Source organism: Podarcis vaucheri (assembly GCF_965113315.1).
Source record: "Podarcis vaucheri genome assembly, chromosome: 1".
NCBI classification, from domain to species: Eukaryota; Metazoa; Chordata; class Lepidosauria; order Squamata; family Lacertidae; genus Podarcis; species Podarcis vaucheri.
This window is the reverse complement of record NC_138759.1, coordinates 73,558,816-73,577,185: the sequence shown is the minus strand read 5'-3', so window position 1 is coordinate 73,577,185 and position 18,370 is coordinate 73,558,816. Positions and strand designations below refer to the sequence as shown.

Genomic DNA, 18,370 nt, shown 5'->3' with positions numbered 1-18,370 from the left:
ACACCACACAAGCATGAGTGAAGTATATAGAGACCTCAAATATGGTTAGGAGCATGGGTTACACTATTCAGATTGTCACAGAGGAGCCTGTTCTAGATCACAGTATTTGCAGCAATGTGTGTAGAATCTTCACAGAATCTCTCAGTTTCCTGGATCTAAGAAGGATATATAAATGTATGCAACAGCATGCCATCTGTATTAAGAGATATTTAAAAAAAATAAATTCATGCAAAAAGCATGATGGTTTTTTATTTTAAAAAGTTATGGTTTTAAAAATCTCCAGTTATTAAGATAATGGTTAACTTTTTCTGTTGCCTGGTACAAAACAAATAAATCTTACAGCCTGAGAACATAAGTATAATTGAACCTCATAGCTTTAAAAAATGCAATGGATATTTTCCAGGAGGGAGCATGCTTTGCTGTGAAAAGGGAGCTAGTGTAACAAGAAGTCATCTATTCTTGATTTCTTTAGACAGCTAGAGCTTTGTGCCTTCACTAGTTTCTATGTTTTAAGAGCTTGCTCTGTGTAGCAGAAATAATACAATAAATGGGTTTAACCACATTTGTCTCAGCTAGACATTCTGCTTTGTCAAAGATTGCTGGTACAACATAAACAAATTATGTGTTTGTAGTGCTTTTCAATGAAAGCCTATCTAACAGTGGAGATTGTGTTTCAGCAGCTGTAGATTTAATCTCCTACCTGTCAGTTAAAACAGGCATTTCCTGAGCAGATAAGGCCTGGCTGTAGTAGTGGGGAAATAGTCACAGCTGGACAAAGGTTCATTGTTACTGACAAATAATTCTAAATAGATGTGACTGCGTATTTCATCATGGAAACCTACAGTCAGACGTTGTTGCATAGGAACTGAGTCGTTATTACTGTTTGGGCAAGGTAGAGAATGTGTATAGAAGAGTGCCATGGTTTCCATTTTGGAATGATTGACAGGAAAAGCAGTCAGTCACTTTGTAAACAATGGCACAGCAGCATAGGTGTCACTGCGTATCTAACTCCTAAACTGATGATCAGAATATTACTGATTGTGTAGGCACAACTGTCTGCGTCCACAAGCTGATGCAGGAAGTGCAACATGTCAGCAGACAGGTTGTACTATTCCAGCCAGAGTTGATGTAGGGAAGAAAGTACTTGCACTTCTGTTGCAGTATTGCAGACAGAGACATGAATGTCACAGTTCAGATAACAATATTTCTGACGTTTTTGCAGTGAGACCCTTGAGATCAGTGTCTGGGTTTCCAGTGGAGTACTGATTCCTTGCATCCATGCTTAAGCTATGTTGACCTCAATGATGCTACAGTGGAAAAGAAGTCCAATAGTGGTGTGTGGATTAGCCCTAGATCTTGAGCCATCCTATATTCTCTTACGTAGAACGTGGGACCACTTGTAATCTTACTTCCTGTTTAACTTTTCACACATCCACACACCCCTTCAAAGATCTGCCTTGTAGATCTGCCTTATATAATAATATAATAATTTATTATCTATACCCCGCCCATCTGGCTGGGTTTCCCCAGCCACTCTGGGCGGCTTCCAACCGAATATTAAAAACAATACAGCCTTGGGATGTAAGTTCTTTTGTATGTCATTCCCAAGCTTCCATTGCTGGCTTCCACATTCCCCTTCTTGCACTTAATTTAATTTAATTTCTACCATGGTCATTATGCCTATGAATATTATAGGAACCGATTTGGAAAACTCAGATACAAAACAATATACAACAACATAAAATACAATCCTACAGCTTCACTCTGAAAATACTTGGTTGAACAATAAAGTTTTCAGCATATGCCAAACCCATAAAATGGTCAGAGTGTGCTTTATTTCCAAGGGGAGAATAGTGTGGTGGTACCTTCCATGTGGAGCAAAGACTCTACTCTGGGTAGCCACAAGATGGATTTCAGGAGCATCTTGCAGCACTAGGAGAGCCTCTTCAGATGATCTCAGTGACCAGGCAGGTGTATAAGGAATAAGGTGGCCTCTACGGTAACCTGCTCTCAACTTGTTTAGGACTTTGTATATAAAGTTAAACTTCTTCCAATCGCATACTGGCAGCCAGTGCAGCCTCTTTAACCACAATGCTACCTGTTGGTCCACTAAGCAGCCTAGCTGCTACATTCTGCACCAGCAGTAGCTTCCATAAGAAGGAAACAATGTGGATGACACCAGCATCACATGCCCAAGACAGGAGTTGCACTGGGGTTGCAAGAAAGTGTGCAATTTGTTTAGCCCATGTGTCTCTGTTGTCCAGAATCTAGATGTTACCGGAAATAGGAAGCCATAGATACATACATTACTTAATTAGGATAGGAATTGTATCAGTTAAGAATTTTGTTACACACCACCCCAATTCTGAGTGGTGCAAGATTCCAGGGGTACCAGGCACTTACCAGGGTATGTGTTTCCTTTGAGACAATGAGGCACAGCAGAGACTGTGGTGTCTGTGATATATGGTGTATTTGCACATACAACCTGAACCTGGATGAAGATGAGTGCAGAGCATTCACGTCCCAAGAGGGTCCTGTTCCTTCCGTTGCTGCAGACTCTGATTCAAAGAGACCCCAAACAATGTGTCTGACCCTCTCTGCAGCATAAAACAGACAGCCCTCATTGTGCTCTGCAGCTTGCAAAACTGGCCTTTTCATTGCCCACTGCAATTCTGCCCCTCCCTCCTGAAACTCTGACCTTTTGTCTCTGCTGTCTCTTACCTCAGGGAGGGGATTTCCCCATTTTCTGTCCAGCCCAGAGAGTCTTTGTTAACGGCATTCTTAATGGGTCATCACTCATTTTTGGTGCTCTTTTAATGGTCCATCTCTCCAGGAGATTACTTCATCAGCCAGCCTGTCTTATTTTTTTTAACATGGCTTATATTTTAACATTTTAATATTATGGCACCTTCTCTTAATACTCCAAAATTGGTTAACTTCTAACATTTTCTAGCAAGTATGAGTACCTTGCACCCACAAACTCTGGCACCCAAAGCCTATAACAATATGCAGGTTTGGGTACTAAATGTGTATATTTAGATATGTTTTGTTACAATCAGGATTTGATAAATATGTTTAGGGCTGAAGTATTTGTTTAGGACTGACTTCTCTCTCTCTTAATATTACATATATATGTTACTGATATATGGGGAATTTTCCTTTACATTAACAAAATATAATTAGATTTACCCTCCCATTTCCCTCAGAGCTATTGGCAGAGGTTCAAGGCAAGATCTTAGGGTGGGATGGAGCAACCCACGTAAACTTAGATAATCTGTAATGCTATAAAATAGAAACCTTGTGTTTTGTGTGAGTACACCATACATGACCATTGTTTAAAAAACAAATGTCAGTAAGAATTTAAAGAAAACATGGAGAGAGAGAGGGAGAGATTTGTTGTTTGGTTGTGTGGGATGGGGTAAGGAGGACATATGAACTGCAGGTTTTAGTGTTATCCCAAAGTTAGGCCAGTCATTACCTAAATTGACCTTATTAACATGTATAACTAATGTGTTTGAATATGAACACTGAATGAAAATATGTGTCCTTAGTATTTTTACTTGCTTCCGATGAACAAGGTAGAGTGGAAACATGAAATGTATACCTCTTCACTAGTCTTATGGGATATTTGAATTAATGGACTTGTTCTGTCTTGTGTCATGGCAGAGTGACCACTGACTGTGAAAATTTGCATAATAGTCAACTTTTCTCTCTTGTAGCCATAAACTGTTTCGTTCTGCTTAAAAAGTGAGACTCTTTTAGCTCTCCTGACTTTTTCAGAAGTTGTAGTAACCGAGATTTGCTGTTATGCTTTAACCAAACAAATGCACACATGGGGATAACAATATGCTGAGTTTATGCAGATTTTACAACACGAATCTGAATAAAATGCCCACTAATAGACCCATAAGGAGTAATAAACACACATGAATTTTCCTTAGTTGCACTTTAAAGTGATTTTAACATACTACTAGACCTTAACAATAATATTTAATTGACAAGATTATGCATTTGTATGGATTGAGAAGGTGGTAGATCTCTAATTCCAAATGAGCCATAAATTCACTTTTGCATAACATGTTTTATTAATTTTTTTTATAGCTGAGACATCTTCCTTCCCTCCTAGTGACTCTTTCATGAAAACGTAGACAGTTTAAAGTTATTTAATTAGTCATTTTTCATTCTTTTAGCATTATAAAATAGGATTTAGATGTCTTTTTGTTCCCGTATTATACTATATGACTAAATGTATAGCTACAAACTGATCACAACGGTAGACAGGCAGTAAAAATACGGATTTACATCAAGTATAAGTGAAGAAAGAAGCAAAGGGGTTACATATTGATGAACCAGCTCCACACTACTCATCTCATTATAGGCTTGTTGGTAATCTAGGTGCATAATTTAGCCTGACACAATCAGATGACCATTTCATCATAAATTTGTCATAAACTATGAGCACAGTAATGTAACACACCCTAATTGGATTGTAGACTAGAACTAATAACACTACATGTAGATTGTATTTTAAAGTGTGCAGGGCTTTCCCAACATTTAGGGAATTTGTTAGCTGTACATTTGCTGTATGTGTGTATACTAACATCTAACTATCTATAGCTGGCTTTGCTCTACATATACACAAGGAACTCCTGAACTGAACTAGCCCTGCATGCCTGTGTATACTTCTTTTTATTCTTTTACAGGCAAAGAATAAGGTTCTCATATTAGAATGTCAAATATAGGGCAATACAGTGCAATAATGTTTGGTAGAGTTTTGTAAAGCTGTAGTAAGACATCCCTTATGTCTTTATAGCGTGGCTCTGGCCTTTAGTAGGGAACTTTTGACAGTTTTCTGAATCATAGCTAGTGCAAACTATAATATTGTTCACTCAGTTGTTTAAATTATCCAAAATAAATTCACCTTTTAACATACTTCCTTACAAAAATAGGAAATATTACTCAGAGATATAAAATTAGAACTGACATTTTAGAATAGCTATTTCCTTGTCTGTCATGTGCACATCATTTATTTATTTATTTTAAATTACAGCGTGTATAACAAATTTGTATATCAACAAATAAACATGAACGATAAATCAATACACATCTGTGCACATCTTTAAAGATGGATATACAGTGCATACGGAATATTAAAGCATATGTTACTAATGTGATGGGCACTTGCCAGTTCTTGAGTGCTGTTAAAAGTGCCTGAATCTAAGTAGACTGAATCTACTGCTTGGGATGGGGTGATGTGAGATGCTACTTCAAATGGATATAAAACTTTTTTTCCTTTTTGATGGATACAAAGCCACTCCAAAGTGTTGGAGGGCTATAACATTATTACAAAATATTATATGATTTAAGCCATAACTGATTGTGGAACTGAGAAAGGCCGGCACTTGCAAAGACAACACCTAAATACACAAAGCAGTAACAGAAACCTACGGTAAATTTAGCAATCCCCTGAAACTAAAATCTGAGGCAACAGCAGAATTAGACAAAGCCTTTAAAAAATCCTTTGTTTTCAACAGTCTTCAACTGTGGTTACTTTAACTGACAATTTGTTTTGTGAATTGGGAGACATCAAGAATTACTTTTCATTGGATCTGTATTTTACAGGGAATGAAATCAGAACTTCTTGTAGTTTCTCTTCTGTAGCTGAGTGACAGGCATTAAACAAAGAGGATTGTTCAGATTTCAGTAGTTATTTTCAATCATGTTAGAAAAAAGAAAGTTAAATCTTCATGAAAGAGAAAATGAGTCCCCTTGAGTGTCACTCTGTTTGCACATTAGCACATAGCAAGGTCTTTGCCAAGTTGCTCTCTGACTGACTGCTGCAGATGCTCTTTCTCAAGTATTCAGAGTCAGATCTTTAGTGCAAGTCTTCAGGGACAAACAATAGCACCTGTTCCTCACAAGATATCAGGCTAGTTAGTCCATTCATGTATCTTTAATGAAGCTCCAGGGCAGATGGCAAAAATAAAAAGGCACCATCATCAAGTTAGCAAAGGAGACAGAAAGAAAGGGGTGTTGGTGCAACATTATATTGCTTTTCTGAAGAGGAAGAAAAGAGAGTCCAGAGTTTTTCTTTGGCATCTGCTGGTGTCATGATTTTTCAGAAAGACTCAAGGAACAGAGAAGCAATTAACCTTTTTGAGAATTTATATGACTTAATGAAACTGGCTATCTTCACCCTGCTAGATCAACTAGCATAAAACACTAAGGGCTACATCTTCAATGTTTGCTTCCAGCATACCCAGAGAGAATGCCAGTCGCTTAGTTCAAATTATCATCACTGTGTATGCTATTTTATTTTATTTTTTTTAAAAAGGGAGGGCACATTTTACTCCATAGTGCATACCTTATGCCTTTTGTCCTGTGTAGGGATTCTTGTTCTCACTACACACCTTATACATTTGTCCTGGTGCTCCAATATACACTTGTTTCTGGTTAACTCAGAAAAAAGGGGACACTAAGTCTTGTCTGCTTCTACTGTGCCACATTATCTGGATATTAGAGGATTTGAGAACATCCACACTTAAAGTATGAAGATTTGTGGAAGCTTCATCCCCATAATCTCTTTGTAAGCTTCAAGCCTCGTGACTGCAAATCAGAAAAGCATATTTTTTTTCCATATTATGGGCCCCCCATCAAAGGTATTCTGTGCTTCTCACTGTGCTTCCAGTCCTACTTGAATAGTCGTTTCCAGAGGGTGCTGCTTGAGGAGTGCTCTTCAGCCCTGTGGAGCCTTCAAAGTGGAGTTGTTCAGGGGTCAGTTTTATCCCCCCATGCTGTTTAACTTCTACATGAAACCACTGAGTGGAATCATCTGGAGTTTTAGAGTATGTTGGCAGCAATATGCTGAGGACACACAGCTCTACTTTCCCTTTATATCTGCAGGTGTAGCAGTAGATGTGATGGACCATTGTTTTGCATCAGTAATGGACTGTTTGAGAGCCAACAATCTGAAGCTCAATCCCAATAAGATTGAGGCACTGTTAGTTGGTGCTTACCTAGACTGGATGGGTGCAAGGTTGCCTGCTCTTGATGGGGTTACACTCCCTCTGAAGGAGCAGGTACACAGCTTGTGGGTACTTGTGGATATTTCCTGTTACTTGAGGCTCAGGTGGCCTCAGTAGCATGGAGTGTCTTCAGTCAGCTTTGGCTGGTGGCCCAGCTGCACCCCTATCTGGACAGGGATAACCTAACTTCTGTTGTCTATGCTCTGGCAACATATTATACATGGGGGTGCCTCTGAAGGCAGTTTGGAAATTTCAGCTGGTGCAGAATTCAGTGGCCAGGTGGCTCACCGGGGCAAGATGGTTTGAGCATATTGTACCAATCCTACCCCGACAGCACCAGCTGCCAATTAGTTTCCAGGCCCAATTCAGAGTGCTGGTTTAAAGCCTTAAACAGCTCAGAACTGCAATGCTTCAAGCATTGCCAGTCCCCATATGAAGTGACCCAGACCCTGTGATCATCATCTGAAGTCCTTCTTTGTGTGCCTTCTCCATGAGAGGCCTGGAGGGCAGCAACACGAGAATGGGTCTTTTCTGTGGTGGCTCCCCGTTTGTGGAATGCTCTCCCCAGGGATGCTTACCTGACGGCTTTGTAGCATATCTTTAGGTGCTAGGCAAACACATTCCTCTTCTCCCAGGCCTTTGGCTAATTAATCAATCTATGTCCTGTTGGGGGGGGTATTGTCTTCATTTGTATGTACAGTGGTACCTCGGGTTACAGACACTTCAGGTTACAGACTACGCTAACCCAGAAATAGTACCTCGGGTTAAGAACTTTGCTTCAGGATGAGAAGAGAAATCACGCAGCAGCGGCGCGGCAGCAGCAGGAGGCCCTTTTGGCTAAAGTGGTACCTCAGGTTAAGAACCGTTCCAGGCTAAGAACGGACCTCCAGAACGAATTAAGTTCTTAACCCGAGGTACCACTGTAGTATGTATTTTTTTGTTTTTATATTGTGAACGGCCCTGTAATCTTTGGATGAAGGGCAGTATGGATGGATGGATGGATTGTCCCTTATTGCCCGGAGATATCCTAGTTTACCATTTTTAGAGAGAATATAAATAAATAAATAAATAAAAATACCAGATCTACACATGAATAGATCTTCTCTGAAATTTTAGCATAAATAAACTTACATATATCCCAATGTGCAGTAGCAGTCAGTGATCTGAAATAGTAATGGGGGGCACTCACAGTATGACTACCATTTCACACAATATGTTTCACTGGATGATATTATAGACAGAGGGGTGAAATCAAATATATTTTGAGTAACAACCCAGCCCCTTCTATAACATCTAATTTTGCACTTAATGCACAGTTGTCATAAATCATGCACACCAGAGGAACAAACTTCAGTCACTTCCAGAAATGGCCACTGCGTTAGTATACATGCTGCTGCTTCCTTCTCAAGTAAATGCGGTTGTCTTTTGGCTTTTGTCTGCACCATCTGGCCATAGCCTACTTGGCTATTGTGATTGATGACTTCAAGTTTACTCTTTACTACTGTACTTCAATTTCAGGAGTTGTAAATGACTCTGTATCAGTTTGATTCAACATCCACTCTAAAAGCACTCAAAATTATTGTGAAACTCATTTTATTTAGTTCCTAAATGATGGTATACCGCCGCCTTTAGACACTGACATTGTTTTTGCTTGTTTATTCAACGGCCTACAGGAACAATTATCATGCAACCAACTTGGTAGTGTATAAAAAGTTGATACTGGACACAGGGGGATCGACTTCAATTTAACCATGTTAAATTTGTCGCTAACATGGAGAAACTGGGCTTACGTCAGCTAAAATAAAAGAAATGGCTGCTCATAGCTAGTTTCTTTCACGCCCCAGTGCCATGGCAGTAATTGCACAAAGACCTTTTTATTATAAGTTGATTTTCCTGAGAAATGGATTCCGAAAAATACTGTAAAGTGTTTATGTTTTGCTTGACCTTTATTAACCTACATCTTAGGGCTTTTCCCCCAGAGAAGAGTTGTTGGTAAATTAGCTCTCTTAGAAGCGCACACACAGTAGCCTTTCTGGTCTGCATCAGATGTTGGGAGAGGAACATGGATATGACAAGAAAATTTGGCACTATTTAAACAGTGTCATAGGTCAACATATGGATTTTTACCACTAAAAAAGTTTTGTAGGAATTAAATCCCAACAAAAAGCCATTGAAGTTTATTTTTAATAGAATTTGAAACCACTCATTTGCAACAAGAGAAGGAGCTGAAATTATTTTCTGATTATAAAACAATTCATTTTTATACATTTTTGTAATCATCGGCAAAATCCTTGCATTAGTTCTGAGTAAGCCAACAGAAAAAAGAAACATGGCATTTCATTGTATCCAGCCATCTTTTGGCATAGTTGTCATGATCTAGGTATCTGAAGAAATAAAGCTGAATATTAAAATCTCCGGATTCCCACCTCTCTAGTTCTGTTTGCCCAAATATAAAGCCCGATAAGTATCTGAATAATTTTCTGCTTCTGTATTTTTATTTTATTTCAACGTTTTGGTTTTTGATACATTTATGAAGGTCATATGAAATTTGATGCAGTGGGATTTATTCTAAAATGGTCAATACCACACAATAAATATCAGGCTTTATGATAGTGTTTAAAGCTATAAACTGGAGAGACAAGCAAAATATTAGTTTAATTGAAAGCCAAGAATTTTGGTTTCATTTAAAGAGGTACTGAAATTTTGCTAGTCTTTTGAAAACATTGAATTATTTGCCATATAGGTTCAGTAGGTTGAATTTTTTAAAAGTGCTTGAATTTTGCACTTGAACGTAACATTTTAGAAACAAATGAAACTATAAAGTACAGAAGCAGGATAAAAAACAGAAATGAGAGTGAGAGAAATCTTCTTTTAGAGCAGGCCCAGATTTAAGCAAAACTTAGTAGAACAAAAAAAAGTACAGGTTGTTGCACCTTTGACATTGAGGGAGAACAAAGCTACTATGGCTTTGATGTGACAATGTGAAATTGGCAAGGATTATGGTTAGGAGAAGGTTTGGTTGGACTCCGTGAATGCAGGCACACTATCAGTGCTGGAGAGTTATCTGTCAGGACAAATTTGTGCTATTTCTGATCAGAGACTGTCTTCTGTTTAGCAGGTTCAGGGTCACATGCCTCCGCTCATGATCCCAATTTTTCCACACGACCAGCGGACATTGGCAGCGGCTGCTGCAGCCCAGCAGGGATTCCTTTTCCCCCCAGGAATAACTTACAAGCCAGGTAAGTTGACAGGGTTGTGAAGCTATTTAACATGTTACGATATTAGCCATGGCTACTCCTTGTAATCTGCCTGGTATGGACAGTGATATGTAAAAGCTGGGGGATTTAAGCTGGGGGAAGGGGTGGGGAGGAAAGGAAATATGTGGATTTCTTTTGCAAGTCTAGATGAAAACTTCTTCCAGAAAGAACCAGGGAATTGGCTTCTCAGGGCCATATTTATTTTACTTCTGTATACCACAAAATTATTTCCTTTGAATTTATTGACTTTCTTCTCTGCCAATTTGTGAGAGTAGCCTGGCTCTTTATGAGGTTACATATATATCTTTTTAAGACCCTTTTATCATCAGAATATATATACACACATACTAGTGTTTTGTGCAAGCCCATCTTTATAATTAGAGATAAAAAGTAAAGGTAGGTATGATTTAATTTGTGTATTTCAATTGGGCAGCAATTTATACGATTTCCATCTAAATAACAGAGGTTTCAGCAGTTCAGCTACAATCATCAATTCAGGCTTGTAACAGGTCATGCAACTTCGCAGTGTGAGATGTTTGGAGATGATTCAGCAAATATTATGATTTCTTTCTTTATTCCTTTGAGTTTACTGTGCTCCTGGGGAATTCAATTAGGGATATAATGGTTTGAAGCTACTTTCAGAGTCTGCTTGTAAACAGGACTTTAAATGTTTAAAGCCACATTAGCAAAGAAACTCAGGGTAAGGAGATATTTAAGTAAATAAAAATCAACCTTATTTTCATCTGTATATTCCTTGTAAACCTACATCTCAGCCAGAAGCAGCATCTTTATTTTTCTAATTAATCTCACCCCCTCTAATTAATATTAAACAACAAAATGGTTACAGCATTTCCTTTGAATGTTAGATGCAAAATTTTCATTTGGAATCTGCTACTGCTGTTAATGGGAATGTTGCAGTGGCTTTCAGAAAAAGGTGGGATCGGTTCTGAAACAAAACCGTATGTTTTAGAATGTAAACTGCATATTAAATGTAATCCAAGTTAAATATAAACTCTTTTCAAGTAAGTTTAGTAAGATATTGTGCCAAATAACACTGCAGAAATTATTTCCATTTGTTCCGCTCTGCTCTGTCTTGGTAGTTTCTTAAAAATACATTTACGGAAAACGGCTTTTTAGATGCTAAGTGTCAGAATTGGACTGGAATGGCTAGAATCTAGCCCTCCACTCAGTCATTGACTGATTTGTGATCTGGGATACATACTTTGCCTTAACTTCCCTCAATTAATCTGTGAAATGATGATGTCCTCATGTGAGCGAGAAACATTGTCCTTTTATGTACTAAACATGTTGAAACCAGTCTAACTATTGGCAATGTGAACAACCAAGCTATATAAGAAGATAAGAAAACTGGCACAGTCCCTGCTTGTGGGTGTCATTTTAAGGGATGTTGTAGATGTAGATCTCTCCCCTCCAGGTTTGCACATCAGGCATCATGCAAGGGCATTACGGGGAGTCACAGGTTTGTTCATGCCTCTCATATTTCCTTCTAGCCTTGACTTTTTTGGACAGTGCAAGTTGAGTCACCTACATGGGACACAAGAAGTGGCCTTTTGCTGGGTCACACTCCTTATCTCTAGGGGCTCAAGGAGGCGTTCCGCTAACAGGTCCCATTACTGCCCTGAGCAAAGACTACACTTGCACACAGGACTTGCCTTCCTCCCCTCCCCCACGTCCCAGAAATTGATTCAGGAGGGGTCAGGAGAACACCAGGAACAGCAAGGGGCAGGAGAGGGGAGATCATTCTGTCCTGCAAGCCGAAATTCTTGCGCTGATGGAATGATCAGAAAAACCCAACACTATATACTCCCTCAGGAAGGAATCTTTCATGTCACATCTATCTGAGCCTAAAAAAAACAAAAATGGGAGAGATCAGGGACTGAAGCTGGGACCTTCTGCATGCCAACAATGTCTTCTACATCCTCCCTTGTGTCACAACTATTAGAGATTACAGGGTCCCAAGCTAGCAAATATCAATCATGAATGTGATAACAGATTTCTTAAAATTAGTTAGCATACTTCTCAAGATTGTATAATATAATTTTCCAGCATAGCAAGTACTAATTGAGAAATCTGGGCTGCATAGATCACCTAATTAATTTTTATAGGTACTCCTTTTGGTATATATAGCATATACCAGATTAATTAAAACTTTAAGATGCTGTGTAACTCAAATTACTGTTATCTGCTGACCCACATACACTTGACAATTCTCTCAGGACACCCTACTATAGAAGTTGGACCATATTTAAATTAGATACATAAAGCAGAGCTATTACAAAGCCAACAATTATTTGCATGGATCAAGCAATTACTCTTGATTACTTTGACTCCTTCATATCATGAAAAAAGTACTATGAATAGTTTGAGATCTTTGGCAAATATGAAGACATGCTAGTTGACTGTTAATTTAGTCAAGCATGGGGGAAATGTTACTGGGTAGGAAATATGAAAGCTGGTCTAAGTTTTATGGCTAAGAAAGTGAGCAGTGAGCCAGCAAGTCCCTGATTCAAATCTCATCTAATTTATGAGCTCGCTAGTTTCCTTAGGCAAACCACTATTTCTCACTGTGAACTGTTTTCTCTGCTATATGCAGATAATAACATTGATCTACTTTACACAGTTGTTGTGAGGATGTCTTAGGTAATGCAGGTGATGTCCTATAGCTATGTTGTTTTTGTGAATTTATACTTGTAGTGTTCAAGATCCAGAAGTGGCTAATATCATGATTTAGGGTCCTCCCTACTCCCATAGCCTTTCTTTTGTGCCATGCTGTGACTAAGGGAAAGTAGCAGGAGAATATTGTTGTGCTCATATTCTGCTTATGGGCTTCCCATATGCATCTGGCTAGCTGCTGTGGAAACAGGATACAGGACTAGACAGAACTTTGGTACGATCCTGCTGGGTTCTTGACATACACAGTCTTAACATACTTAATAGTTTCAGTTGTTCAGATTATATGTCAAAAGCAAAACAAAAACCAAGGTGTTTTGTGTTGCTATACTTTTTATTTTGAGGCCTTGTTTAGCTTAGTTTAGAAAAGGTGTCCTTCACTTCCTGATTAAAGGATGTGCATAAGAATTAACTACAAAAATGGTTAAATCAGAACATCTGCATAACTCAGATTTACCATCTTGGCTGTTCTTTTTGCAAGACTAGATCTAGGCTAACAACTCTATTATACTGTTATTTTTATTATGTCAGAAGCAAGCTCTAAAGCACCAAGAGCTATAGATCAAATCCCTTGCTTTTTATTCTAGGAAGGGTTGTGCAATTCTTTAGCAATTTACATTAATTAGCATTAACATTGTTTTGTCAAATACACTGGAAGGGAAACTGATCAGTTTTCAAAGTGGTTGAGCATGTAGCGAACAGCTGTGGTCAATTGGACTTCTTGACCTGCGCACACAGAGCAACAAACATTTGTGTAGAATCATCGGAAGTCATGGTCTATACACGAATTTCCAACTGTTTTAGAGAATGAAAGGTGCCTTCCATGTAGGAAAATGAAAATGTACGGAGCAGCCCTTAATGTTCAAAACCAGGAAACACTGCTTTGCTCTGGATTTAGAACAATGTGTTTCTAGTATGTGCTGCAGCTGCCCACAATTGTTTAAAGAGCACTGGCCAGTTTGAAATCTGAAACAGAAGTTGGTAAATCATTCTGGGACTTAATAAGCACCTATGAATATATAAACAATAGAAGCACCAATATAAATAGGCATTCAGCAAAGCCGCAGAGCTGAGAAGGGTAGTTTTCAAAACAAGGATGACTGGGGATTTGTTCCCCCCACCCCGTTCCTTGAGCCATTCTCCCAGTAATCAAGACTAGTACACACCTATGCCTTCAAGGACCTGTTCTGACTTGTTTTGTCTACCTTCATAAAATTAAAGAAGAATAGGTCCTCACGCAAGCATTCCAAATCCAGAAACAAATTTGAAAAAAATTGCTACAACATGTTGAGTGATAGATTGCCAAGACAGCTACCAATAAGATCCTTGATCTATTTTGCATGTGTCTGTGTGTGTGTGTGTGTGGTGTGCATGCTTGGAAAATTAAAAGTGGAAATATGCATCTTCTGCAATTAAAAATGTAAAACTTTCACCATCTCTCTCCTTTGTCCCCGGCTCCTGGCCCCTGCCTCTCCCCACAAGGAACCTGTCCCTGCTTTAGTTCTACTCCTGTCAGCAAAACATTCCATTCGTATGAAGTGTCATGCTTTGTTCTCTGGATAATGCTATTATATAATGCAGGAGGATTACGTTAACCATATACAGTTCACTTTAAAATGCTTCCATTTAATCCTAGAAGGGACACTTCATGATTTGGGGGGTCGGGGAGAGAGAATCATAGGAATGGGGGTGTGTGTCATAAATAAAAGGGAAAGCCATACCCAGCAGGTGATCCAGAGAACACTATAGGGTGTGGTATAGACACTAATAAATTAACCTTAAGGTGTGTGTGTGTGTGTGTGTGTGTGTGTGTGTGTGTGTGTGTATATATATCTCCATGGAAGCATGACAGCTGTGAGTGCTACAGGGAATTCTTTTAGGGTTTGATTTTCCCCCTCAAAAAAAATGTTTGACATGGAAAATGTTTTAGTACAAATAAAGCAACTACTCTTGAATTTACAAAAGGGGGAAATAGTGACAGGGTTGCTGCATGGAACGGGGATAAATAATTCATAATATTTAAAGAAAGAATGCCTTGGAAATGTTCAGCAATGCAGTCCATGCTTGTGCTTGAATGCTTATTTCTCTCCTATTTAAAGCATCATTTATTCAATATCTTTGTGATGACTTCTTTTTTTAAAGTCTGTTTACCAAAGAAACATTATTTAACTTTTTGATGAGGATACTCTATATTCAGATAATTTTGTTTAGCCTTCAAAGAAGATAAGCAGAATTATCTAACCATAGAGAGACAAGAGTTTTATACTTTAAGAAAGCAATTTAGTTATTTAAAAAACAACATCAGCCCTCTGCAAACTAAAATCAACCTCATAGAAAGGGGGAAAATAAGATCAGATTTTATGAATGTTACTCCATAGGACACCAGCACAATGTAGGTTAGCAAAGGCATTGTAGCAGTGCTCCATATGCAATCAGAAGCCAATTGTTAGTGGACTGTGTACAAGCACATACTGTGCTCAATGGTCTGATGAGGTATTATGGATATGATGCAGAGAGACATTGTGGATTAGAACTTCACAATTTGTTTAAAAAGTGAAAGCAACTTAACATTTACACTGAGCTTATCTGAGTCCTGTGGCGCTTTGGGTGGTAAGCAGAGGGAGGGTGCTTTATGAGGATTTCGGAGGCTTGGGAATTGAGGTGTTATGTGTGTTGGGGGAAACTTGCCATTCCCTGACTGCATTGTTTTGTATCCCTTCTACACCGCACCTACCTTATTACATTCTAAATGTAATATAGAGTTGATGCAAAGCAGCTTGGTTATTATAAATGTAAAAAATGTACAGAGGAGCAGCTTATTAAAACATAGCCTAGAGATAGTACATAACACTGACTTTAAATAAGAAGCTGAAGTGATACTCTATTAAAGCATGGTTATTGTGTAATTTATCAATCACTGTCTTTTTTTTTTAATTGCAAGTTCATTTTTTAACCTCCCCTCCTCCCCCTCTCCCATTCTGCTTTCTACTTTGCAAAAGTGTGCTGAAGTGGCATGGGGACTGGGGTGGCTACAGACACTGCCTAGTTGTGGTGATAATCTGAAAAGATACCATATATAGGTAACCATATTCACATAGGCAGCAAGCAGCCTCTTTTTTCTGGGTTTCTTATTTTAGCAGTAATTTTATAAATACCCTGGAATTGCAGTAGTACCTCTGATTGTATTCTTATAAACATTAGGGATTCTGTAGGTTTGTGTCCAGTGCTTACTGTTTATATAAGATGTAAAATGCTGATAGATGTATTCCAACCCATTTCCCATCATCAATATGCATGGTACTTTACAGAGTCTCATGACAAAAATGACAGTTCCCTGGCCCAGTAACCTCATAATCTAAATTTCAACAGTGGTGGAAACAAAGGGAGCGCAGAGGATAGGGATCAAGGCTAGAAATGCGTGTTGACAAATATTAATGTGAACAAACCCATCTATGCAATTAAAGTATGATTATCCAAACAGCTTATTTTCAATGCTCAGTAGTGACTTGTGAATGTATTCTGCTGCCAACATGTGGAGTAGATAATGACTTTGGGGCTAATTCAGTGTTTGATCAGAGCACTGACCCATCTTAGAGGTGAAGTAGGGAACCCAGGCTGAGATGAAATTTCTCAGAAACATTTTTTTCCCTTTTCGTGTCAACCACCATGTCTTCCCCACTGTGCCCTGGAACGATACTAGGTCCATAGAATTGCGCAGAATGATGGCCAGGCTGCCCATGAAGTTGCTGCTGCATTTACATCGGCATAAACAAAGGGAAAAGGCTGGGCTACCACCACTACTTCTTGTGAGCAACTCCCCTAAAACACGGTTGGAGAACTTCTCCCCGCCCCTGGGAGAAATTCAGTGAACCAGTCCTCTCAATTTCCACACCTACAAATAGACTGGCGAATTTTGAGAAGCCGTTTATGCACAGCTCTTAAAAAAACCCCAAGCCCAACCTTTACCTAGGAGAAGATGGAGGCAGCTGAATCAATACATGTTCCAACCAGTATGTAGAGCATTTTTATCCACTGGGGATCCTGGGATTTGAAGTTGAATCCCAGGTCGCTGGAGGGAAAAGACACTTTTGTATAGTGAGAGCATGCTCTCCCTCTGCCTTCCTTCCTGCTGTTCTCCTGCTTGTGGAGTAGGAGAGGAGACAGAGAACCAGGGGTAGGGGGCTTGCTGAGGGAATGCTGTGCTCTTAGTCATTTGAGCCCACCTGCTTCGAAAATTCATTCCCTCCATAATGCATGAGTAGTCACAAAATTAATTCACAGTGTTCTGCATGTTCCTTGATTTCATGGGAGATGGTTACTTTAAGAACAGTAAGCAGATAATTAGGTCTTGCTTTCATTTTGTTGAAAAATTATCTAGGGTTCTTCTGCACATTGCTGGGCACATCTTTTCCCTTTTGCCTTGAAGGATACATGAAGATCACGAATTAATGATAAAGGAAGACTGGTAACAGGGGTGCTCTTGAAATAGTCCTACCTGAGTGTGAGACACCAGGAATGGGATTGCAGTGGTCTTGGGAGAGACGATCCTGAAAGAGATTGTGCTTTCTTTGCTGTGAGTTGAGTTCTGGGTCAAATTCAGTGCCACCTTGCAGAGTCCAATCCATAATCCACACTGAATATGTGTGTCTGGACCACATTCTCACTGCCCCAGTGATATGGGAGGAAAAGAGCTCGGGATCTGCTGCTGTTTTGTTCTTGTTTCTCTGTGCATGGGATGTCCATCAAGGTTACTTCAGAGCAATTTATTGAAATCAGACCATGTCCACTAATTTACCTGTTACCCCAAAGAAGTGCAGCAATTATTTATTTTAAATCTAGAGAAATAGATGCACAGCATCTGACAAGACTGGGCACATAGCACTTTGTGTCGCTTTATCACTTGAAACCTATCTTAAATGAACAATTATTTTCCAAGGCAGCTATGCTTTGTGATCCGTAATAAGAGCCGGCATGCTTGGGTCTAAGCATTGCATTTTATGTTTTGCCAGTTTGCCTACTAGCAATCTGCTGAGCAGAAGTTCCAAGTTAGAGTTGCAAGTCTGTGCCCAGCAACCCTCTTTTGTTTTTGCAGATGTTTAGGCTTAGAGCAGTGTTGTGGAGCACAGGCCCTGTTCATACTTGTCTGCTGCTATTCTCTGCTCATTGTCTAAACCTGTATGCATTGTTCTTCTCGACAGGTGATAACTATCCTGTGCAGTTCATTCCATCAACAATGGCAGCTGCTGCTGCTTCTGGACTCAGCCCTTTACAGCTCCAGGTATGTGCCAGAACAAAAATATGTGGGCTTGAAGCCAATGCTTTAGTGGAAAACTGCTAACCAGCTGTATGCTAAGTAATGGCTTGAATGTTAAATAATTTTTTAAGCACAGCCCCAGA

The 18,370-nt window shown here is 39.1% G+C and overlaps 1 protein-coding gene across 14 annotated transcripts in view; it reads left to right on the top strand.

Moving 5' to 3' along the window:
- Positions 1–18,370, top strand: part of SOX6 (SRY-box transcription factor 6) — a 460,580-nt gene that overhangs the window by 349,246 nt on the left and 92,964 nt on the right. For 13 of the 14 annotated variants that reach the window (XM_082193371.1, XM_082193374.1, XM_082193373.1 and 10 more), the window contains 2 exons: positions 10,141–10,264; positions 18,172–18,251. In XM_082193371.1, coding sequence (XP_082049497.1) covers positions 10,141–10,264; positions 18,172–18,251 — 204 coding nt within the window. The remainder of the gene's footprint in view (positions 1–10,140; positions 10,265–18,171; positions 18,252–18,370) is intronic. The other variant, XM_082193366.1, reaches the window with a different exon arrangement.